The 24,150-nt window shown below is 57.3% G+C and overlaps 2 protein-coding genes and 2 non-coding genes across 4 annotated transcripts; 2 read left to right on the plus strand and 2 right to left on the minus strand.

The window, feature by feature from the left end:
- Positions 1-1,408: 1,408 nt before the first annotated feature.
- TRNAF-GAA (transfer RNA phenylalanine (anticodon GAA)) lies at positions 1,409-1,481 on the minus strand. The gene has a single exon. It is a non-coding gene; the product is annotated as a tRNA-Phe (tRNA).
- Positions 1,482-2,098: 617 nt separating this feature from the next.
- Positions 2,099-2,172, plus strand: TRNAN-GUU (transfer RNA asparagine (anticodon GUU)). The gene has a single exon. It is a non-coding gene; the product is annotated as a tRNA-Asn (tRNA).
- Positions 2,173-2,678: 506 nt separating this feature from the next.
- NDUFS7 (NADH:ubiquinone oxidoreductase core subunit S7) lies at positions 2,679-11,086 on the plus strand. The gene is made up of 8 exons (XM_075902687.1): positions 2,679-2,797; positions 5,942-5,978; positions 6,504-6,572; positions 7,911-8,028; positions 8,760-8,939; positions 9,020-9,066; positions 9,728-9,816; positions 10,896-11,086. Exons 1-8 carry the CDS (start codon positions 2,782-2,784, stop codon positions 10,991-10,993), a joined length of 654 nt encoding a protein of 217 aa, XP_075758802.1. The 5' UTR covers positions 2,679-2,781; the 3' UTR covers positions 10,994-11,086.
- A 1,882-nt stretch (positions 11,087-12,968) lies between these two features.
- Positions 12,969-22,649, minus strand: GAMT (guanidinoacetate N-methyltransferase). Its single transcript, XM_075902686.1, has 6 exons — positions 22,347-22,649; positions 19,479-19,624; positions 17,079-17,142; positions 16,839-16,906; positions 14,761-14,871; positions 12,969-14,038 (listed from the first exon to the last, which is right to left on the minus strand). The coding sequence occupies exons 1-6, from the start codon at positions 22,528-22,530 to the stop codon at positions 13,898-13,900; spliced, it is 714 nt and encodes a 237-aa protein (XP_075758801.1). The 5' UTR covers positions 22,531-22,649; the 3' UTR covers positions 12,969-13,897.
- Positions 22,650-24,150: the final 1,501 nt, after the last annotated feature.

Below are 24,150 nucleotides of genomic sequence, written 5' to 3' on the forward strand. Positions count from 1 at the left end.
GTATAAGTACAATCAATGTGAAGATTGTATCTGCAAACTTTTCACCAGCTATTTCAGATCAGGCTCAGATCAGGCTTGTATTCTGTTGTAGCAGCCGGGAGACAGTTAGTCACATGCCCACAAGGCTAAGGAGCCAGCACCTCTGCCCTGGGAGCTAGAAACACTGACACCCTGTACCCGCCTGTTCTGGCCAGCCCATCTGCTTGTGTCTTTCAATGCTTGACACGTTGTGGAGGCCATGTTCAAAGGATCCCATCCCTGGGCCGCCTGTTGAGCCCCACGCAGGGCCGGATGGAGGCAGGGGCGAGCTGGGCAGCTGCCCAGAGCGCCAACCCACAGGGGGCGCCTGATGGCAGCTGTAAGGGGTGCACGGCGTCCCTTACAGCTGCCATCAGGAGCTGCGCGCCTGGCTCCTGCAGTGCCCTTGCCCCCCCGGCTGTGGGGCCCTGCATGACCTGGCACTTGCACCAGCAGCCCAGGCCGGGCTGGGCAGCGTATGCGCTGTGCGTCCCGGGGGTGGGCCCCGGGCTGCATGCCAGCGACCGTGATCGGCCTGCGCATGTGCCGAGCATCCCAGGGGCGCCCGGGCTTTGCGCCAGTGGCTGTGGCTGGCGCGTGTGTGTGCCCTGCACCCCAGAGGCATGCCCATGCACACTGGAGGGGTGGGCCTGCGTATGCACCCTGCGCCCGGGGGCGGTGCCGCATGCCTGGATCGGCTGGCAATGCTCCTAATGCAACTTAATATGCCATTAGCCTTCTTGGCTACAAGGGCACACAGTTGACTCATCCAGCTTCTCATCCACTGTAATCCCCAGGTCCTTTTCTGCAGAACTACTACTTAGCCAGTTGGGCCCCAGCCTGTAACAGTGCACTTGTCCTTGTTGAACCTCAAACCCAAACCACATGGCGGCCGCAAACAAACAGGCTGCAGGCCATGTGTTGAGTAGCCCTAGACTCTAGGGGAAGGTGCCTGTGGCTTTTGGACAGCTCCTGGAGCCCCTGCACCCATCCTCATTCTCTTGGGCTTCTGGCCCTAACCCTAAAGTTCCAAGTGTTCCCAACAACCTAAAGATATTTTATTTCATCTGATGTGTTTTTGCAGAGAGGGGGGATTAACTGCTACAAGTTTTAAGAAAAAGGAGGTGGGTGGTTTTTTTAATCCTTCCCCCCAAAAATCCAACCTCTGGCATGTGTGGCCCTGAGCCAATTTCTGATCTGCAGAAGCCGAACTCAAAGGGGAAATTGCAACAGCCTCTTAGCTTGTGGGGATCAGCAGGTGAAACATTACCTGGGAGCAAACAGCCCCCCAAAACCGCCTGGCCACTCAGCCGGGAACTGGATGAAGTGCATCCGCCCAGCGATATGGAAACTCTAGTAAAACTAATCTCCTAGAAGTAAGGAAAACATCTGCCGAAACCCGGGATCGAACCAGGGACCTTTAGATCTTCAGTCTAACGCTCTCCCAACTGAGCTATTTCGGCTGCTTGTTCTGTGTGCTTGTTCTGCCTTGCCCTGAAATTGAAGATTGATTCTCGTTGGCTTCAGATCATGGGGTTTTGGCTAGAGGGCTCTGGTGTCCGTGCAGCTCATTGCCCGTGTACACAAGGCGGCACGTCCTCCCTGTTACCCCCAGCCATCAGCCTAGCTGTACCAAACACAGGAAGACACTGGCCAGGCCCCCAAGGACCTTAGCCCGGGGAAGCCATGCAGGGCAGGGATGCCTCTGTCCCCGCAGAAAAACGTCAGTGGAATTGACGTGATTACAGATTAATTGAACTGGAGCAACTGCTGTCCTGAAACACGTCAGTGACACCGGCCTCCAGGGTGGGTGGAGAGCGGGTGAGCCTGTCTGCTTGGCTTCGGCAGACCCCTCGGTATTAGCTGCATGGCCCTGCAAGATGCAAGCTCTCTGAGTCGGGGGGGGGGGGCAGCCGAGGTGTCACCTTCAACACCCCCCTCCCCCCCAGCCCTGGAATCAGGCGTGTTGCCTTGTTCTCCAAAATCCCTGAATTCCCAGTCTCTCTCTCTCTCTCTCTCTCTCCCCCCCCTCCCCCCCTTGAAGTTCTTAAGGTGTTGCAGAAATCTCCCGAACAGCTGGGTCTCTGTGGCGCAATCGGTTAGCGCGTTCGGCTGTTAACCGAAAGGTTGGTGGTTCGAGCCCACCCAGGGACGCGGCCGGGATCTTTTTTTGGCTGGGGGAGGCGAGGGAAGAGGGGGGCTGGGGCTGGGGAAGAGGGGGGCTGGGGCTGGGGCGGGGGAAGAGGGGGGCTGGGGCGGGGGAAGAGGGGGGCGGGGGCGGGGCTGGGGCTGGGGAAGAGGGGGGCTGGGGCGGGGCTGGGGAAGAGGGGGGCTGGGGCGATGCAGAGGGAACGGCCGAGGTTGCAAGTGGGGAGCTGGGATTCGGGCAAAGGAAAGAAAAGCCGCTCCCAGGCGGGGGGGGGGGGGGGGGGGCAGGCAGGAGCTGCCCCTGCTCCACGTGGAGCAGGAAAAGGGGCAAATCCCCCCCCCCCCGCAGCCCCGCCCTAGCGCCTTTGCTTTGCACCGCCAGCCCCGCCGGGAAAGCCCCGGGCCCCTTCGTTGCAGGGGCCTGCCCCACCGCCAGTCCGCGCACCCGGCACCCCCACATTTATCCTCCCCCACCCGCCAGGTCCCCTGGGCCCGGCGGAACCCGAGGGGCGGCCCGTGTTTCCCGGCGGGCGGGGACCGGAAGTGGCTGCACCGGGCCCGGGCGGACGGTTTAGGCGGCGCGCGGCCCGGGCGGGCAGAGGTTGGCTGAAGGGGATGGCGGCGCTGGCTGGTGCGTGGGGGCTGCGGCGGGACAGCGCCCCCTGGGGCATGGGGAGCCCGGGCCCGGCTTCTTGCCTGGGAATGGGGGGCGGGGCCAGGCTTCTTGCCTGGGGGGGCCTGGGAATGGGGGGGCGGGGCCAGGCTTCTTGCCTGGGGGGGGCCTGGGAATGGGGGGGCGGGGCCAGGCTTCTTGCCTGGGGGGGGCCTGGGAATGGGGGGGCGGGGCCAGGCTTCTTGCCTGGGGGGGGCCTGGGAATGGGGGGGCGGGGCCAGGCTTCTTGCCTGGGGGGCCTGGGAATGGGGAGCCCGGGCCCGGCTTCTTGCCTGGGAATGGGGGGGCGGGGCCAGGCTTCTTGCCTGGGGGGGCCTGGGAATGGGGGGGCGGGGCCAGGCTTCTTGCCTGGGGGGGGCCTGGGAATGGGGGGCGGGGCCAGGCTTCTTGCCTGGGGGGGGCCTGGGAATGGAGGGGGCGGGGCCAGGCTTCTTGCCTGGGGGGGGCCTGGGAATGGAGGGGGCGGGGCCAGGCTTCTTGCCTGGGGGGGGCCTGGGAATGGAGGGGGCGGGGCCAGGCTTCTTGCCTGGGGGGGGCCTGGGAATGGAGGGGGCGGGGCCAGGCTTCTTGCCTGGGGGGGGCCTGGGAATGGGGGGGTGGGGCCAGGCTTCTTGCCTGGGGGGGGCCTGGGAATGGGGGGGCGGGGCCAGGCTTCTTGCCTGGGGGGGGCTGGGAATATGGGAGGGCGGGGCCAGGCTTCTTGCCTGGGGGGCCTGGGAATGGGGTGCGGGGCCAGGCTTCCTGCCTCGGGGTGGGGCTGGGAATGGGGTACCGGGCAGGGCCAGGCTCTGAAGAAGGGGGGGTGCTCCCTTTTCTCATGGGGGGGAGGGTCCCCCTGTCCAGTGGGCTCGGCCCAACTCTGTGGTGGAAAGATCCCTCCCCTGGCCCCCCAGCTGAGGGGTCTGGGTGGCGGGTCTCCCCGGTGGGGTGTCTGTGTTTGCAGCGGGGAGGACACGGGGAGGGACGGTACCATCTAATCGTCCTTCCATGAGGGCAGGGGACTGGACTTGATCTCCCGAGGTCTCTTCTGGTTCTAATATTCTATGTCTGGGTGACGCGCATTGCAGGACCCGCTTATAAAGAGCCTTGGAACTAGCTCGCCCCTCCCTCCAGCCTGCCTGTGGATTTTGGCAGCGTGACCCACTGGGATCTCGTGGGCACCAGTGCCAGGGACCGCTCGGTGGGGCTTGTCTGACAAACTCACACAGGTGGCAAGTCCTGGGCTGTGGATCAACAGGCTGCAGGGTGCTGCGCAAACCCAGAAAGGCTCTGAACTAGATTGGAGGGAGGGGTGAATGCCAAGCCGGGCTGGGGTTTTCCTACCCCCTCGCTGCACCCATGGGCTTGTAGCTACTTGCATGAGATTATAAACCTCTCATTAGTATACCACTGCAAAGCAAGAGTGTAATGATTCCAGCACAGCCATGCCAAAACTCATATTTTCTCAATAAATTAAACCCTTCCCTTGGTTACTACTCGGTTAAAACAGCAGGGCCCTCAAACATTTATTTATTTGCCATTTCTGCTTTTGCCCTTTAAGGGTTATGGCTTTGCTGCTTGAAATAGGCTCTTGGATTTGTCCCCCACCCCTCAAAAAAACCCAGGCTGTCATCTTTTATCTACTGAGGCCGTGTTTAAAAGTTTTGTGGCCTCCTCCCAGTCTAGCCCTAGAAAAAGGGGGAGTGTTGTGTTACCCTGACACCTATTTGTGACCCCCTAACCCAACTCCCCATTGTAAAACCCAGGCTGAAAAGCCCTGCTTTTGGCCCCGTGTTTGGTTTTGGTGGCAAATGCTTTGAAGAATGGCCACACTTAAATGACTGCTTTAATTTATTTTCATGCTAATAGGGTTATCTTTGTTAAAGTTATTTCTAAACGATCTCCTGCTCTGAGCTTATATTTGGGGGCTAAAGTGCCAGCTTTAAACGGCTCCAAAATATAGGAGATTAGGCACATCAGGGTCGACTAGGAGAATAGTTTGTATCTGTTTTTTTTATTTGTACTGCTGAAGTATCTAGGAGCGCAGTCATGAACCAGGCTGCACTGAACTAGGCCCTGCAGAAACACAGAACAAAAAGAGCTTCCCAGCCTAGAGAGCTGGCAGTCAAAGTCCAAAAGACAAGAAGACTGGGGAGCGCAGAGACCCGATATAACAGTGCTGGCCAGCACGATCAGTGGTAGTTTCCGCAGCCTGGCTCTTGTCAATTTTTTGTAGGGATATGGCAAAGGGGATTTTTCAGGAGGGATTTGAAAGAGCAGAATGAGGTCGCTTTGGTGACGTTTACAGGGAGCGCCTCCCATGAGGGAGGGCCAAATGGATAGGGATACACAGAGACAGAGGCACAATTCACAAAAACAAAATAACAAAACCCAGTTGCTCCACCGTCCCCAAATATTACGCTGCTGTCCCAATCCTGTCGGGGTACTAGGTTGCTGACTTCCACGCATGCTAGTGCTACCTGCTGGCTGTCAGCGTGTGAGGCAGTTTGACCGTGCCAAGGTGGGTAAGCGAGTAATTTTTATTGAACCAGCCTCTGTGGGTGAAAGAGAGAAGCTTTCGCGCTCCACAGAGATCTTCCTCTGGTCTGGGAAACCAGCTAACGAACTGAGTGGGTCACAAGGGAACAAACTGTATAGCATCAGTGGTTAACGCATTTCAAGGGACCGTATAAGTCACTAACCAGTGAATTGTAGGGCATACCGTCGTTTAATGACACTTTGTATTTGGACAGAGGCATGGTATGATTTGCTTCAAGTGCATTGCTCTTCACACACCATTCTGTGTGCGTTTGTTTATCGCTTTGTGTGGTTTCAGGGCTAATGTAGTGGATGAATATGACTTTGGGGAAAATACAGGGGAATGGGTTAGAGTTTGGTGCCTGAAAGATCTGCTTAGTTTTCCAATCCCTGTAGAATTATACCCATTTGAGAATAATGAGGTATGTGGTCAGTTTTAAACCTTCTCTCTGGGGGCTTAGACATGGATGGACACACACAACTGCCTCCACACCCAGTTATCCGCCACTCTGGGTCTTGTGGAGTCCTGTTGCTGCTTTCTTTGAGATTCTGGCTGTTAAACTGCCCTGTGGGTTTTGTTCACAGCTCCTCGCCTGGCCCGGGTTGGGATATTGCTTTTGCGGTAAGTAGCTCCTGGTTGCTTGAGCAGCCGCAGAGATGAAACTTACGTGCATGGGGGGAGAGGGGCGCGATGGATTTAATTATTTTGCTGCTTGAAGCCCTCTACCTGCCATTCTCATACTTCCTGCCAACCCTCTGTCGCTACAGCCCTCTCCCTTCTCTGTATTTCTCCTCAAGTGTGAGTGAGTGGCACAGCTCTGTACGAACAGCAGCGACTGAGGCACAGAGACAGTAAAGCCACGTTCTTAACAGACATTCAGGGAAACAAGCCTGACTTGTCTGATTGTGGTAGGGTTGCTGGAAAATGTTGCCCTGCAGTTAGATGACAGCCCTGGAAGTCAGGGCCCTGTGTCCATTCTCACTCCGCCATGGGCGTTGGGTCATTTCTCCTTTTGTCCATTTACCTGTCTGCCTGGCGCGTTATGCTTCCTGGGGCTGAGCGAGTATCTGTAAGGCAGTGAGGTCTAGGATGGGAAGGACAGTGTTGCTGCCGCACCATGATACTCGGCTGTATTGATTTTTACAGGCCCAGTGCCGGGGCTTCCATTCATGCGCAGTCGCTCCATCAGACGCCAGCGACCGATCATGCTGACAGGTAACCCGGCGCTGCCAGCTGCGTTCTTTAGCTGAGTGGGAGATGGCAGGTGATACACGAAAGGGAGGTTCGTCTGTGGCAGCACATTGCAGTGTATGGACGAAGGAGGCCTGGTTTCTCTCTCTTCCCTTAGCCGGCAGTATTACCTGGCGAGGCGCAGTGTCCTAGAGATGAGCCTGCTGAGTAACCCGAGTGTAATGAAGATCCCAGGGACGTTTCCCTGCCTGGATAGCAGTTTCCATGATATTTGGACTTCTCCCCCTTGTGGAGAGTCTGCTCGTCCGAATAGCATAGAACTCCCTTGGCACTTGGCCGGCTGGGCTCTTCTTAATGGTTAGAACTCTCCAAAACAAAGCTCCATGCCAGTGACGCAAAACCCTCCCCGTCGTGGGTGACAGGAGAGATCACGTGAGGATTACCCATTGTGATCCCTCCCTCTGGGGCCGCTGTCGGCAGACAGGACACTGGGCTAGATGGACCTTTGGACTGTCCCCGTCTGACCGTTCTTATGTCAGCCTCCTGCCTCTCGAGGCAGCTGAGTGATACTTACCAATGTTCTGTGTTTGTGCTACTTTCCCTAAGCCCCTGGACTCCTGGTCTTTAATTTGGGGGTGACCTCTGAGGCTTGTGAAACCGTGGGGGAAAGGGGGGAGGGACAGCTGTGGTATCTGAGCCAGGCATAGTAAGTCCTTTCCCATCCTTCCTTCTGCCCGAGCCAGCAGTATCCCTTGCTCTACCAGGCTGCCTGGATCCCATGCACAGGTCTGCCGGTGCATCCCTGCCCGAACAGTGCCGGTCCCTGCCTTTCCAGCCGTGCCCAGACAGGCTGAGATTTCCTGTGGCTTTTAAACCGGTTTGTCCCAGGGATATAAAATCCCGTTTTATTGGTTAACTGGTTCAGAGCGCCACCCCCCCCCTTCCTGCCCGTTGCAGGTGAGCTGGAGTGACCCCCACCGCTGCCACAGACAAGGGCTGCTCCAGCCGGCCAGCTCGAGCAGCCCCCTGCCTGCAGTGGGATGCAGAAGCCCCTGCCTGGGGCAAGCAGGGAGCTGCTCCAGGCCCTAGTAGTTAATTGGAACTGGTAATCCTCACTCATTAAGGGTGAGGTTAACTGGATAACCATTCACACCCTAGTTGGTCCAGAGGTGACCGCTGAGCCTACCCTCACCCTGATGTGCCGTATTCAGCAGCAGCCACTGGTGTTGAATTGACTCTGAGCAGCTTATTCCAGCCTCTCGGGGGGATCGAGTGTCCTCAAAGCGGGGAGACCTTAATCCGCGACTCTCTTGCTAACGGGAGAGAGCGTAAGCTGGCGTTGTCCGTGCTGTCTGTCCACAGCGCATCCCAGGTCCAGCAAAAGAAGCCGGCCACAGTCCAGAAAACCCCCCTCGTCCCCACCAGCCGGGGAGAGTACGTTGTCACCAAGCTCGATGACCTGATCAACTGGGTGCGGCGGGTGAGTGGTCGGGAGGCCCTTGGCCTGTGAACGGGAACGGGAACGGGTGACTACGGCTCTGGAGTGCTCGCGGGAGGCGGATGGGACAGAGCGGAGGTCACCTTGGAAACATGCGCTGCCCTGCGATGAAATAGGCCAAGTTCCTGCGCTGGAGCCGGGGGGGGGGAGGGGGGGTTGGGCTTCAGAGAGAGGCCCGGCGGGTTTATCTGAGGGCGCTAGAAACTTCCAACGAGTGTCCCCGTGTTCCTCTGTGGTTCCCCTCCTGCCCTGTGTGATCCAGCGACTGTGGCTCTTTATCCATATCCCAGCTATGCCGGCTTGGTTGCCAGCAGGGCTCTTCGGGCGACTCCTTACGCTGAGGTGTCCCTGCTCTGAAGAGTAAGGCTTTGTCCAGCCAAGACTGCGTTGCTCCCTTCTCCCGGGTCCTTGGGCAGTTGATTGTGCACTGGCACCTGCCGCTCTGCCCCAGAAGTGGCTGCATTTCAGTGGTGCTGAGGGTACAGCTTGGGCAGGCTGAGCACCCTGAGTTTGGAAGGATGCGTGTGTAGGCCTTGGAGCAGAGGCCTTGCCTTTCCCTTTGTATGTAAACCCCGCCGCCATCTCTCCCGCTACATGCATAATACACCACGCCCCTTTCCCCCGCAGACCCGCATCCCTTGAAATGCGCCACGCAGCCTGTGCCAGCTCAGTGCCTTTCTGAGCGTTGTTCACTCAGCTCTCTTCCATCTCAGAGCTCCCTGTGGCCGATGACTTTTGGGCTGGCGTGCTGCGCCGTGGAGATGATGCACATGGCGGCGCCTCGCTACGACATGGACCGTTTCGGGGTGGTATTCCGGGCCAGCCCTCGGCAGGCAGACGTCATGATTGTGGCCGGCACCCTGACCAACAAAATGGCCCCCGCCCTTCGAAAGGTATGTCGGGCACCTTGGCACGGGCAGCTTCGTCACTGGGGTGCCAAAGGCCTTCACTGGGAAATCTCTCTCTCCGCCAGGTGTACGAGCAGATGCCTGAACCACGCTACGTGATCTCCATGGGAAGGTAAACTCCAGAGACTTCCCTAGCATCTGACAACTGGCCGGTAGGAAATCTCTTGCCGTTGTCTGTGAACGAAGGGCCCGTTTTGCGCTGAGGTGCTGCGTCGAGACGCCGCACCGTGAATGCAGAAGACTCGAGGCTCTCTCTTGAGGGCCAGGGAACGGTAGAACGTCTCTTCGTCGTAGGGCTCCTCTCTGGGAGTCAGAACTCCAAACGGGGAGCTTTATTTTTACAAGGGAGGGGAGGAGCCACCCGATTCTCCTACCAAACAACCCAAAGGTGGGAAAAAGTGTCCCGCTAGTGTCGCTAATATGTCACTAGCGAAACATGAGCCCGTTCCACCTTCTGCAGAGCCTGAGCGGTGGATCAGAGCTGGCTCTGCCAGTGCAAATAACCACAGTGAGGAGGACGCAGCGATGTCCCCGCCTGTCAGAGAAACCAGGGGTGCAGCATCCCAGGCTCGTCGGGAGGCAGATGCTGGGCTAATGCTGTTAGTTAGGCCACGCTTGGGGTAACTGCTCATGGGACTACTCTGTGCTGCAGCTTTGCTGCTCCAGGACCCCAGCAGGGCCGGCCCACAACATTTGGCACCTGAGGCAGGGAGCTCAATTGATGCTCCCGAGTGGCCTGTCGGATGACACTGAACCCTTCCTCTCTCCTGCAGCTGTGCGAATGGCGGCGGATACTACCACTACTCCTACTCCGTGGTGAGGGGCTGCGACCGCATCGTGCCAGTGGACATCTACGTGCCAGGTAAAAAGCAACTCTCCTCGCCCCCATAGGGTCCCGGAACGCGCCTCAAGCTGGAGCAACCCTTGGCCTAGGATTCTAATCCCTTATGACGCCTGTCCAGTGTGTAGCTGTTTAAGGCCCCTTTGTTTAAGTTTGAAGCTGCCCCACTTAAATGTTCAGGCTTTCGTTACATTGTGCTCCCACAATGACTTGGAAGGGAAATCAAACCCTTGCAGCTTCTCTACAGGCAATTGCAGCCAGTCCAGTCTTTGCAGGGCACAGGGGTATGCCTTGGTCCCCAAGGAAGGCTTTTTCTGTGTCCAGATACCAAGTTATTTAGCAGAAGCAGTTCTGAAATTCATCCAACTTTTCCCAGTGCCTCTCAGTTCTAATGTCTTAGGCCAGGCCTACACTAAAAGGGAAGGTCAAATCAAGATACACAACTCCAGCTCCGTTAATTCCGCAGCTGGAGTCAGCGTACTTTGATTTGAGTTTCCCCTCAGCGGGAGGTCGACGGGAGAAAACGCTGCTATTGGCTTCCCTTACTCCTCACAAGGAGCAGGAGAGTACCGGCTCCTGATGGGGGCGCCCTCTGAGTTCGATTTAGTGGGTCTTAACTAGGCCCACTAAATCAAACTCTGGCAAATCAACCACAGCAGCGTTGATCTTCCGCTGAGAGAAGACATGGCCTTAAAAATACAGGCCTGTCGTCTGTGACGGCTGCTTTTTTTAATGCAGGAGAAAAACGCACGCCCCATTTCTAATTTAACTGTGAGGGCAGTGATGCCCTGGAGCAAACCAGCGCTGTACATCTTCAGAACAAGGCCAGCAGCCTTTCTGGGAGAGATGTTCTCATCAGACACCCCTTACTGGGTTCAGTGCAGGGGTAACTGCCGGCAATTCGCCTACATGATCTCATGGGTCCCTTCACGCCTTAAAACATATTTATTTATGCAGCCTCTGTCTGAGTGGCTCTGCTGCATGTCAGCAACAGCACTGGTGTCTTTAGCCCACCCAGCACAGCTGGCCAGCTGTTCGTTACGTGCGCTAAGGGAGCCCTAGACTGCGCCCAGTTCTTATACTCCATCTCTGTCCCTCAGGCTGCCCGCCCACCGCGGAAGCGTTGCTGTACGGGGTCCTGCAGCTGCAGAAGAAAATCAAGCGGGAGAAGAGAATTCAAATCTGGTACAGGAAATAGCCTCCCTTATTTATGAGCTAGATATTCGCTATTCACTGACAGAGCAATGTATTTGTATCCCCACGCACACGCAATAAAACATGATCCGTTTCATGTGCTCTCTTGGCTTTACCTATTTAAACCCGGGGAGTGAGGGGGGGGGCTGGGGACACTTTGTATTTAGCGTGTCACACCCCCTTGCAACTCACCCAATCTGCTGCCTTCCAGGGATTCTGTGCACCCCCATTAGACCCGATAGGATTCCAAGGACTCTGTTTCTGGGGTTGAACGGTTCATGTGGAGGGGAGAGCATGCCCGCTAGATTATCTGCTGTCGCAAAACAAGTATCTTCTGCCGTCTCCCTCTCTGGCAGGCTCTGGATTTTGACCCATTGGTTGCAGTGGGAATTGCAGGTTCTGGAAATTGGACCCTGTTACATAGTGATGATTTTTGGGTAAAACAGAGTTAACTGTGCAAGCAGGCAAACAAATCAGTGCAAACCAGTTTCTTACCCTGGAGAAGTGGAGGCAGAGACACGGGTGAGTTTCAAATGTGTCACTGAGTCCTGGCTTGATTTCAGCTGGGGGAAGCCCCTCTAAACTCCCGCCTCTTGGACAAGAACAAGATTCAGTTTGCAGAGATGAGATTGCTGCGGGGCGCTTTACCCCTCCGTGCAGATCAGGACTGAGACGTGTCCCCAGCTTTGCCACAAACGGGGTGGTTCATAAATCAGTCCTGAGCCTGTTCTAAACCCAGCGGCCTCCTCTCTATTTCTGTGTATGCGAAATTCGGAGCTTGCGTTGTAGTCAGCAAGTGCACAGAAGCTGACACGGTGCGGCGTAGTGGGGCGGGGGGTCTGCTCTGTAACCTGGGGTTCCCTGCGCTGTGATGTGAGATTCCCACTGACTCACCCTCATGTGGATTGGCCCAGACACCTAGGCCCAGCCTGAGCAGATAACGAGGCTCTTCCCAGGGGGAGAGACGAAGGAAGGGAGGCGGAGACGGCCACCTGGCTGGGGGGCAGGGACTGGGAGCTGGGCAGTTTTTGGCTGGGATGACATGAAGAGAAGAGACTAAGCTAAGTACTGGGCGTTGAGGGGCCTGTGGTCCCCTACCCCAAGGGGTCTAAGGCTGCCCGCCCCTGACTCCTGTAACCACATCACGTCTGTGCTGTGCTGTATCCTGGAGAAACAGTAAATCCCTCTTTATTCTACTGGCTGGCGGAGTCTGTTCTTGCTGCTGCAGGATCAGGGGAACCCCGACTCACCGTCACACCCACCCCTGTTCTAGACCTACCCTTGCCACCCTACATCTCTTCTGCCTTGGCGGTTTACACCTTTCCTGTCTGAGAGCTGAACGTCAGTGGTCACGTCGGCCAACTCGTTAACTCCTGCCCCTTTGATCATCTTTGCTGCTAAGTTCATCCCTCCGGCCTTCAGATTGGTTTTGTGGCTTTTCTCTGAACAACCAGCTCCTCCTAATACTCATGCCTGGAACGGCATCCCAGATGCTGCAGCACCAGAGCCATACAGAGGCTTTACCTCCCCGTCTTGTAGCTATGCCACCGGGGGGCCCTCGGCACTTCTCATGCCTGGCGGTGTCCGTGTTACCTCTTGTCTCAGATTGGAAGCGCAGTGGGGCAGGGACTCTCTTTGCTGTGTGTTTGTGCAGCCCCTAACGCAGTGGGGTCTTGCTCTGTGGGGGGGCTCATAGGCATCCCTGTAACATGCAGGGTTTAGAAGTCTGCATTTATACCCCAGCTTCATTTAGAACCCTGCCCAGTGATTTTATTAAAAGGCCGAAGCCTCTGAAAACGGGACAGGAGCAGAAAGCATCGAGCCAGCTCACACCGCCTACCATCAGGCCCATGGGAGCTGCTGAGGTGTAAATCGATCAGTTGGCTACGCGCACGCCAAGCCATTGGTCAGGAGGAGCAGAGCGCCATTGCAGGGGGATAGAATGGGCATGGAAATAAATTATTGGGACGCCTCGGCTGTAGGTTTCAATCAATTTAATGTCTTTAGTGTTTGCATTAATAGCAAGTCCACCGCATCAGTGTAGATTCATGTGCTGGTAAACTTCCAGGAAAGTCATAAGAATTCATTAGTAAAATCTTAAGAACAGGCTCTTAGCCCTAAAGGTGAGCAGAGATTCCCCTGGGCGTTATCTGAATCTTATTTAATTACACAAATACAAATGTCCGGCGTCCAGAATTAAACTGGGTTGGAGCGAACTTTACGCAGCTTGGCGTGGAGGGTGTTGATTTGGCCTCTGACAAGGCCACTGTTCCACAGGCAACCTCTGGATTTGGAAATCCCTCGGTCAAGTTACCGGCAGCTCCCTCCTGAATTTTACTTGAAGCGACCGTAAAAATAATCTTAAAAATGAAGGTGAAATGCGTCAGATCGCCGCATAGGCCATCTCACAAGGGATCTGCCCTTGGGGCAGGCTTCTTGAACCGAATAGCAGCCTCTTACAGCCATTGATCTCAAAGTATTGGGAGGGTGGGGGCAGGAATGGGATAATTTATGCATTGTAGATGGGGGGAAGTGAGGCACGGAGGGGCAGTGACTTGCTTATAGGCACGGAGGGGCAGAGACTTGCTTATAGGCACGGAGGGGCAGTGACTTGCTTATAGGCACCAGCAGCTCCGTGACAGAGCTGGAAATAGAAGGCAGGAGTCCTGAATTCTAGCACTATACTACAGACCCTCGTTCTAACTTGTCAGCTATACTTCCCCACCACCACCAAAAAAAAAGTCAAATCGATATGTTAATCTTCCCTCCTTAGTACCAACCGCGCGACGAATATTCCCTCCCCTCCCTGGATTGTAAAGTCAGTCCTTGATGGAGTTTTCCCTCCTGCGGGCCGGATTTCTTCTCTCTCTGGCGCAGCAGCGGAGCCGGCGGGCGCGGGGGCGGCGGCTCACTCTTTGAGGATGGTGGGCGTGATCATCTTGTGGAAGGAGTAGTAGCGGCAGTCCTCGGGCGGGATCAGATCCATCACGCTGGTGCTTATGTTCTCCTTCTTGAACCCGGCCTCCATCAGGCGCGGGACTTGAGTCTCCTAAGGTGGGGGAGGGTAAGAGAGCGGTGAGGCCGGAACACCCGGTCCGTCCCGCCGTGACCCTCGATCAACGCGACGCCAGCCCTCCGCGTAACCAGTCTGGTTAAGCTAAAATGACTCTGCCCAGCCACTAAGGTGGCGGCAGCTTTAGAACTGGCCTGGAAAAACACCCATGGACCTCGCGGTGTTGCTGAAGTCAGGCCTGCTAGTGGGGGGGTAAAGGGGGCAACTGCCCCATAGCCTGGAAATTCAAAAGGGCCTGGAGCTCCCGGCCACTGCTACTGGCGCCCCGGGTCCTTTAAGTCTCCACCGGAGCCCTGCGTGGCGCACTCCTGATGGGGCTGAGGGCTGCCTGGGGGAAGCTCGCTCCAGCCCCGCCCTTTCTGCCCGAGGCCCTGCTCCTCCTGGAGGGGCAGAGCTGTTCCTCTGCCTTGCCCATGGGCCCAGTGACTGTCGGCCCCACTAGCTGAAGTACGCCCTTAATTGGGTCCGGCCGAGCACTGATCCTGCCCGCATTACCCCTGCCTGCTAGCTAGCCCGGCCGTCTCGTGGGGGGCATTTCCCAAGGGCTAAGGACCGGCCTGCTCGTAGGTGGCTCTGCACCGGGCCCGCAGACTCCTCTCTGTGTCTGCAAAGCAAATGGCAGGCGCAAAGCTGCGGAGCAGGGACTGCCCCTGCGGCCGCGTTTCCCGGGGGCTTTCCGGGCCTCGGCCCCGCCTCACCTCAAACATCGTCTCGATGTCCGTGTACGTGGTCTTGAGCAGCTCCCCCCAGGAGGTCAGGTTGCAGTAAGTGAGCACACCCCCGGCTTTCAGCAAGCGGAAAGCATGGCCCTGCGGGAGAGGGAGAAAAACGGGAGGCCAAAGGGATTTAGGAGCTTCCCAAACACCGTGCGCCTCTCGGCCCCTCTCTGGGGCAGGAGCCTTCCCTCTGTAGTAGCGGGTTGCCAACCTGGTAATATCCCCAAACCGGACACTGCAGGAGTGTCACACCCTGCCCCGCCTCTTCCCCCAAACCCCCACCTCTGTCCTACCTCTCTCCCTGGGGCCTGCCCCAGCCACGCCGCTCCTCCCCCATCACTCGCTGCTTTTCCCCTCCCCGTCCACAGAGACCAGCCTGCAGAGGGGCTGGGAGCTGCGGCTGCCGGGTGCAGGCAGGAGGTGGCCCCAGCTGAGCGAGTGAACGACAAGCCTTTGGGAGTTCGGTCAGTAGATCCGACTGGCCGCCGTCAGGTCCCCTTTTCGGCTGGACTGTCCAGGCACCTGGCCCTGCTAAGGCCGGGCCTGCGGCCTGGAACAACCTCTCCCAGGTCTCCCCTCGCCCACGCTCCACCTCCTGGAGAGTCTCGCAAAGCTAGGGTGGGCCCCTCTCCCACCTAGCTCTGGCCAAACACGTCGTGCGTGGGAAAGGTGCCGGAGGAGACTGATGCGGGCTTTGTGCAAACTCTCCTACGTCCATGAAACTCTGCGCCCGAAGCAGCCATGGAGAAGCTAATGGCTAATGCAGCGGTGGGGAACCTACAGCCGGGGACCAGACCTGTTGCAGGGAGGAGCCCCGAGCCGCAAGCTGGGGCCAGATCTGACCCACAGGCTCTGCCTGGTATGGGAAGGAAACGGTGCCGCATGCTGCTACTTCCCCAGCCTCTGGAGGCTTTACCCCCACTGCGCCGATTGGCCATAATTGCGGCCAATAGGAGCAGCAGGGGGTGGGGCCTGAAAGCGGCAGGAGCCACGGAGTCATGTGCGCCCCTAGGAGCTGCACCAGGTAAGCAGCCGCCTCATCACCCAGACTCCCACCCCCAGCGCGATCCTGCTCCTACAACACCCACATCCCCACTTCGCTCCTGCCCCCTTCCACTCTCCCAGACCCCCCAACCCGCTCCTGCCCCCTTCCTCCCACCCAGACCCCCCAACCCGCTCCTGCACCCTTCCACTCTCCCAGACCCCCCACCCCGCTCCTGCACCCTTCCTCCCACCCAGACCCCCCAACCCGCTCCTGCCCCCTTCCACTCTCCCAGACCCCCCACCCCGCTCCTGCACCCTTCCTCCCACCCAGACCCCCCAACCCGCTCCTGCACCCTTCCACTCTCCCAGACCCCCCACCCCGCTCCTGCACCCTTCCTCCCACCCAGACCCCCCAACCCGCTCCTGCCCCCTTCCACTCTCCCAGACCCCCAACCCGCTCCTGCCCCCTTCCACTCTCCCAGACCCCCCAACCCGCTCCTGCACCCTTCCTCCCACCCAGACCCCACACACTAAACCTGCTTCCCGGCAGCCCCCTCCCACACCGAACCCCTCGTTTTTTGCTCCCTTAGAGACTGGGGGCCCACAAAATCTACCAGCCTGGGACCCCCTAGGCTTGGGTGTGTAAGGGGAATGTGGGGAGGGTCTTTCTCCTCACTCAGAGGCCATGTCAGTGAGGTATGGGGTGGATTGTTTGCAGTGGGTTTTGCGTCTCTCTTTTGTGCGACTGATTTTTCTGTGGGGCAGCAGCCCCCAACCCAGAAAACGTTCCCCTTCCCAGCCTAGTAAATCTCTTGGGCTGGCTGCCATCCCCGATGAGTCCCGTGTGACTTTGGACGTGGGCTCCAGAGCTATCCTCCCAGCCGCGAGAGGCTGCCTCTGCCTCTGGGGAAGTAACATCCCGACCTGGCCAGGCGACATGTCCTCGGCTGCCAGCGAAAGCCGAGCCGAGAGGGCTCACCCCTGGCCTGAGGAGCCCCAAAAGCCTGGCGCTGCTGCGGGGGCTGGCCACGGGCCGGCAGTGAGAGGGGAGGAGAGCGGCCGCCGCGTCGTCGTACCTGGATAAAGCTGAACTGGTGGGTGTGCCAGGTTTCTGCGGACAGGGGGTAGGTGTCATAGAGGATGCCTGTGCAGGAAACGGATGGAAAGGAGGCATGAGCTGCGCTGGGCTGTTTGGTTGGGCTACAATGCCACCCGGTAGCTGGCCGCCAGATCCAGGGGTGCTCTGGAGGCCTCCTTCCCCACCCCCGGGGTTGCAAAGATCCCTTTGCATTGTCATAGGCATCGGCCTCCCTTACCACTGAAGTGTCCATCCGGCAGAGTCGGCGCCACGTCCTCCCACAGCCCCTTCAAGGGCACGACCTGCGGGGGAGAGAGATGAGAAGAGAGAGAGAGAGAGAGAGAGAGTGAGTGTGTGTGTGTGTGTGTGTGTGTGAGAGAGAGAGAGAGTGAGTGAGTGTGTGTGTGTGTGTGTGAGAGAGAGAGAGAGAGGGGGGGGGGGCTCAAATCCCTCCCTGGTGCAATTTGAGCCCATTTGCTGCAGTGAAAGTTACAAGGGAAGAATCTGGCCTAGGAAAAGTGTGTGGCCGGGGGGGCCAAGGAATCCACACATCAAACTCAGCCCTTGCCTGAGGGACACCCCAGAGCCTCAGGGCGGACGCGGTGCCCCCGTGTGTTAGATTAACTAGAAGCCTCTCCTCCATCAAGAGGACTCTGCTACCTTGTGACTCCTTTTAAAAATGGGTTTATGGTGCAAATTAATGAACAACCTGAGCCGAGGGAACTGGAGCAGCATGGAGCCAGCCTCGCCTGGCTGAGAGTGAATGCTTGGCCTCGCAGGGGGGTGGGGTGCGGCTGGCCTTTTCCTCCGCTTCCAGCTCGGGGAAGTTCTGGGGCTTTTTAACTCGCCAGAGGTCTCCTCTTTGAGCTCAGGGAAATCTAGAGCCGCGTTTCTCAACCAGAGATACGAGTCCCCTTAGGGGTACGCGAGAGAAGTCGGGGGGGGCTTCGTCAACACAACTGAAACTTGGAGAAAACTGAATTTTTGTGTTGTTTTACAGCACTTGATTCTTTTTGTACTTTTTACACCCAAAAATGTCACCCCCTGCCCGGCTACGATTAAGTTGTTGAAACCAGGCCTGCACAACATACGGCCCGAGGGGGAAGAGCGGCTCCGGCGCAAGGAGGTGGGGCGCGAGCCAGAGAGCGGGACGCCGGGAGAAGCCAGGATGCTGGCGTGACGTGGTGTCGTGATGTCACGGCCGGCGACCGCCGGATTCAAAAAGGCTCCGGCAGCCCTGCAACCTGGAAGGCAGAAGCCAGGTAGGAGAGGAGAAGGAGTTTGTGCTGAGGGGAGAGGGCAGGTCAGGAGAATCATAGAATAATAGGACTGGAAGGGACCTCGAGAGGTCATCGAGTCCAGCCCCCCGCCCTCAAGGCAGGACCAAGCTCCACCTACACCATCCCTGACAGATGTCTATCTAACCTGTTCTTAAATATCTCCAGAGAGGGAGATTCCACCACCTCCCTTGGCAATTTATTCCAATATTTGACCACCCTGACAGTTAGGAATTTTTTCCTAATGTCCAATCTAAACCTCCCCTGCTGCACTTTAAGCCCATTACTCCTTGTCCTGTCCTCAGAAACCAAGAGGAACAAATTTTCTCCTTCCTCCTTGTGACACCCTTTTAGATATTTGAAAACCGCTATCATGTCCCCCCTTAATCTTCTTTTTTCCAAACTAAACAAGCCCAGTTCATGAAGCCTGGCTTCATAGGTCATGTTCTCTAGACCTTTAATCATTCTTGTCGCTCTTCTCTGTACCCTTTCCAAGGGGCAGGGTGCAGGAGAGACAAATGCCAGGAGGCCAAGTGGAGAGGTTTGTGTGTGGGGGGGGGGGGTTTGCTCGCCAAAAATGTGTAGCCTGCGTGTTCGCAGAGCCTCCCTACTTGCGACCCGCAGCTGTTTTCTTTGGAGTAATATGGCCCTCGCCGCTTTCCCAGTTGTGCAGGCCTGGTTTAAACAAACGTGTTGCAAAGGTAGAAAAAACTGTGTGTGTCTGAAAACTGTAGGTACTGGGGGAACTTATAATTTTTAAAGGGGTACAGCCACTCCCCGACTTATGAACACACCGACTTACAACCATCCATACTAACAACCAACCTCCCATTAACCCCATTGTACGTATTTTCGAGCTGAGAGCCATCTATGTCAAGTTTTTCGACCAGCGCAGGCAGCGCATTTAAGGGTATTTCCGACTTAAGACCAAATCGAGTTTCGACCAGGTGCTCGGAACGTAACCCGTTCGTAAGTCGGGGACTGCCTGTACTTTATTAAAAAAGGTTGGGAAACACAGATCTAGAGGGTAGGAAGCCTGGCCTAGCCTACAGGCCACCGGGGCAAATCTGTGACCAGGCGCTGACACAGCCTTCTTGTGGGGCTTGGGCAAACCACAGTTCAAACCCGGGCAAACCCACGGCCCAGTGCTTCGGGGAGGGGGAAAAGACAAATCTCTGTAACAGCTGGCTGGCGCGTGGAGTGCGGTGATAAGGGCTGCCAAAGGACACAGCTGCACAGCCAGAGATTAGGAAAAGCTCTTCCCACCCCAGGCCATAGTGTGGCCCTTTGATGCTCCTCTCCCGCCCCCAGTATGAGCGGTAGCTACAAGAATGCTCAGCATCCTTGTCTACAGCTGGTACCTTGTGCGGCTGGCTGGCGGCCCACTCCTGCAGCCGCTGGAAGACGCCCTCGTTGCATTCGATGACCCAGTGCTCCTCGATGTCGAACTCTTCCAGTTTGGTAGCCGCGATGGCCATGCCGAACCCCACTTCCAGCACCCGGCCACCTGGGGAGCAACAGAGTTACAGCTGGCGCTAGCTGGATCCCCTCTCCTGGCACACTTGGCCATGGAGACTGAAAAAGTCTCTCTTACCCCTAGAGGGAACCCTTCCAGGTCAGGGCTGGGTCCTGTTGGTAGCATGTAGAGCAGGACTGGGTGGAATGTGGCCCGGGGGCCGGTTACAGCCCACCTAACGCTTTGATCCGGCTCACCAACTGCATCTGGCCACTTTCTGTTTATTTCCTGCTTCCCTAGCCACCGAATTTCCAGGCGGTGGCTCAGGCAGCAGGATCCTCTTTGAACGGCTCCCGGCTGTGGTGCTACCTCGGCCGGGGTCGAAGCTGCAAGCCTTTTAAATAGCCAGGTGGCTGCCAGGCTACGTGGTCGCGGCGGGGCCTGGCACTGCGAATTCTTTGCTGTGCTTTTAATTCAAAGCCTCCAGCCCCAGAAAACCCGGGGGGAGGGGCTAGTCCTCAGCCCCGCCCCTTCTTCCCAGGCCCCGCCCCTTCCGGGGGGGGAGCCAGCCCACAACCAGGTACCAAAATTCATGAAGTGGCCCCCCTGTGAAAATTATTGCCCACCGCTGAACCTGTCCCATGTCTGCGTGATGCATCCATTCTCAAGCCGGGGAATTAGCAATACGTGAACTTAGAAAAATAAAGGAAGGTCAAGGCGAGCCACGAATCACCACCCAGGGGCCGGCCTAGCCAGCTAACGTAAAGCTGCCTTGGAAAACGGGGTGCAATGATTTGTTAGTCTGGTTTTGTCTGCTCTGGCTCTAACCACATCTCTCCTTCTTCCTCTCCCTTAAGCCCTGCCTCCCGGTTCCTGGGGGCCCGGCCTAGCAGGGTAGAAAACCCAGCAACTGCCCAGGAGGAGAAATGGAGAGGAGGAATCTGAGAACCTCTGGAAGGTTCATGATCCGCATGGACCTCGTAGGATGGACTCAGTGCCCTTGCGTGGGGGGTATAAACTCCTGCCTCTGACCCCCTTTTGCTGGGAAGGGGATGGGCAGTCCTTCCTCCAGCAACCTGCCACCCTGTAAAACCAATGAACCTCTGCCTTCTTTCTCGGGTAACAATTCACTGCTCGTAGAAATGCCCCTAAACCTCCCTCCCGCGCCCCCGTCTGAGAGTTTCGAGCCTCTGCCCTGGTTTCCTGCAGCCTGTGTGAGTCTGTCGTTGGTTTCAATCAGCTTTGGCTCAGACACATTTTTTTCTTAAAGAGTCCAAAGATCAAGACGAGCACTTGAGATCTTTGTAACATCAGCCTCCCCCACACCCCGCCCAGCGCCACCCTGAAGAGCTCCCTTCCCCCTCTCTTGCCCTTCGGGGGACTCAAGCTATTTGGAAACGTCTCTTCTGCACAGCTGCTTACTGCGGCTACTGTTACAGTAGTGCTATTCTTAACCTGGGCTCGAATGGAGCACGTGGGTTTGCCTGGTGCCCGCAGTGAAAATGAGAGAGAAGAGCGAACCCGAAGGAAAACGGACAGATGATTCATGCACCATTGGTGATCTCTTGACTTGAGATTAAAAAGTGACCACAGGCCTGACTTCTCCCCCTGAACCTTATCTTTGAGGCTGTGCTAAATTCACATACAATAGAGGCCTCGGTGTAGCATGAAAGCCCAAAGCCATAATCTGAAATCTCCCTCTCTTGAGACTAACTATTTCGTTAAGTGACCTGGCACACTGTAGTGATGTGCTCAAAACACACGTTTCCCTCTGACTTCCATCTCTCTTTGAATCCCGCAGAGAATCCATTCATAAAGCACGGACCAAGACTCGCTCTAAGTCCCGCTAACCACACAGGAGCAAAGACTTCAGCGGAACTTGCGAAAACCGACATGCTTTCGGCGCGGCGCTCATTGCAAAGAGCTACCGGCTTTCTGCTACGCCGGGAGGAAACGCTTGTTACGTTCTCAGTTCCTTTCGGGGGCTGCAAAGCCCGGCTCCTCTTGATAGAGAAAACAGTTTTCAATTTCTAACAGGCAGCAGCTATCTTTGAACACACTCAGTTGGTGCTGTGAAAACGACAAGGGGACTGTCGACTGAAGCAAGATCCCAACACCCCCCTGCTTCCCGCACATCCCCAGCCATGTCCGCAAACTGCTCTCTATCTCGTGGCTGAGGTGCCCCAGGGGGGTGACCGTTTAACGGATTAACCGGTAACCCTCCCCCTTAATGGGTGAAGTTTACCAGTTAAGGTTAACCGGTGGGGGCTGGAGCAGCGCTCCACTTGCTGCGGGCAGGGGGCTACTCCTGAGACACCCCACTCTCTGGCCGTTAACCAGTTGAACAATATGTCGAACCATATTTAAGACATGAACAGATATTGAAGAGCAGGTTAGACTGGCATCTATCAGGGATGCTGGGTCCGGCCGGGAGGCAGGGGACCGGACTCCATAACCTCTCGAGAGCCCGTCTAGTTCTAGTGTTCTCACCCGTTAGCCGGTAACACAGTGTTTTGCATGCCGGAGCTGCACGCTACCCGGAACGCCGCGCCGCATGGAGTCCCAGCTCCGCTTGCTCACTGGGGCGCCTCTTGGTTCCCAACTGCACCGAAACGTGAGGCTGTTTCACCTTTGGGAAGCTCATCTCGGCAGAGAACAACCAGCAGCCCCGAGAAGGGCAGAAACCGCCTGCAGATAGAATCCCCCCATGGACCCCCAAACTGCTAGCACCTGTCAATGCCCCCGTGCAGACAGCTGGGAGGGACCTACTTACCTTTGGATGCTGCGACCGTAGCCAGAGAGTGCATGTAAGGGGTCTCCCATCTCTCCATCACCGGCTTGCCTAAGATCTCTAAGTGGGTGTCCGTCTGATTGAAGCCAGCTGCTGCCTCCTTCCATGACGGCTTGCAGTTCTCTCCCTGGAGGAAAATAGGCCGAGCCGCCTCCGCGGAGCTCATGGTGCTGCTAGGAGAGTCCCGGCGGAGGAGGGGAGAGGGCGGAAAGGGACCCGGTGAGCGCGCTGGCTTTATATAGGCGAGCCAAGAACAGCTGCGTGTGCAAAGAAGAGCAGAGGCGACTTCTGGGTCAAAGGGATCCCTTTTCTGGGCTCTGAGGCCTGAGCATGCCCAGTGCGTGGGGAGAGGAGATGGGCCGAGATGTGAACCGGGGGGGACATCTGCTGACGCCTGGGAGAAATGCACTGACCCAGGTGGCAAGAAAATCTGTGAGAGCAGGGCGGGCAGGGCCCTTGCTGGACCGCTCTGCCTGGCACATGGGGCTGGCTTGCGCTAGCTGCCCCACGGGGCAGGCAAGGTGCAGGCCACGCCAAAGGAGCCGGAACGCGAACGGCATCCCCGAAACCTGCAGCAAAACCCCTTGGCGCCGAAGCCGGAGGCTACACGGCGTGTCCTAAAGGAGGTACCTGCCTCCGGAGCCAGAGGTCAAGCGTTCTAGCCCCCACCCCACCCCACAAGCTTGGCAGTGGATGGACCTGGCACCCTTGGAACAAATGGGGGGCCCAGCGGGAAAAGTGTGGGCTGACGGGTGGGTAAAAGGCAGCTGAAATTAATGGCTTGAGAGCTGGGGTCTCAAACTCAATTAATCTCAGGGCCGGTGTCAGTCCTCAAAAGCAGGCCACTGGGTACCCCTTTCTGGCAGGGCTATGGGGGGACAGGGGTTTTCAGGCATACCCCTATGTCTCCTGGCCCCAGCCTGGGCTGCTGGCCCACACTCCCCCTGCCCTGGGCACCTCCCCAGCCCTACCAACTGCCCCTGGATGATTTAACACCCCCACCCCACCTCCGGCCATGCAGCAGGGCCAGAGTGGTTTCTGGCTGCTAGCTCCAGCATGTGCCTGGGGCCTGGGGCCTGGGGGAGGTGTGAGCTGTGAAACTTGTAACTCATTTTGTGAAACTGACTAGCGAGCAGTGATGTCAACTCTCACAAGCCTTCTAATAACGGGGGCTTCCCCTCGTCCCTCCCCTCCCCCCCGGAAAGCCCCAGCCATGTTATTAGAATTAACCCAGATCTGAGAACGTCATTCCCTGATGCCTCCTGCCCCACTATCAACGGTGATCGCGCTGACTTAGCAGACTGTGCTTATTTGTTGGTGCCTGGCGCTAGAAGAGCGCGCCAGCCGCCTTCCTCTTTTAAAGGAAGACGTTCTCTCGCGCGGTTTGTGGAGAGCCAAATACAAAGATCCCCAAGTGTTTTTCTTTGATTTCAAGAAGCCATTGTCTGTTGGGCGCTGGGGGAGCTGATGCATGTGTCTTGGGCAAGGGTGGGCAATAATTTCCACAAAGCAGCCACTTAATGAATTTTGGTACCATCACGGGCTAGCTCCACACACCCCCTCCCTGGAAGGGGCGGGGCCTGGAGACTAGCGTTCCCCGGAGTTGTCTGGGGCCAGAGGCTTTGAATTAAAACACAACAAAGGACTCGCAGCTCCCGGCCCCACTGCTATCGCGCTGCCTGGCTGCCGCCTGGGTTTGCGGCTGCTATTTGAAGGGCTCACGGCTCCAGCCCCAGCACCGTGGGCAGGAGCCATTTAAATCGGATCCTGCTGCCCGAGCCACCGC

Source organism: Pelodiscus sinensis, chromosome 19, assembly GCF_049634645.1.
Source record: "Pelodiscus sinensis isolate JC-2024 chromosome 19, ASM4963464v1, whole genome shotgun sequence".
Taxonomy (NCBI): domain Eukaryota; kingdom Metazoa; phylum Chordata; order Testudines; family Trionychidae; genus Pelodiscus; species Pelodiscus sinensis.

Excerpts from the sequence above, each read along its gene's own strand:
- GAMT (XM_075902686.1), bottom strand. The coding sequence starts at position 22,530 with ATGAGCTCCGCGGAGGCGGCTCGGCCTATTTTCCTCCAGGGAGAGAAC. Across the intron at positions 19,625-22,346 it reads TACGGTCGCAGCATCCAAAG|GTGGCCGGGTGCTGGAAGTG; the intron begins GTAAGTAGGTCC and ends GTTGCTCCCCAG. Across the intron at positions 14,872-16,838 it reads ACCAGTTCAGCTTTATCCAG|GGCCATGCTTTCCGCTTGCT; the intron begins GTACGACGACGC and ends CCTCTCCCGCAG.
- NDUFS7 (XM_075902687.1), top strand. Across the intron at positions 8,940-9,019 it reads TGGCCCCCGCCCTTCGAAAG|GTGTACGAGCAGATGCCTGA; the intron begins GTATGTCGGGCA and ends TCTCTCCGCCAG. Across the intron at positions 9,067-9,727 it reads TACGTGATCTCCATGGGAAG|CTGTGCGAATGGCGGCGGAT; the intron begins GTAAACTCCAGA and ends TCTCTCCTGCAG.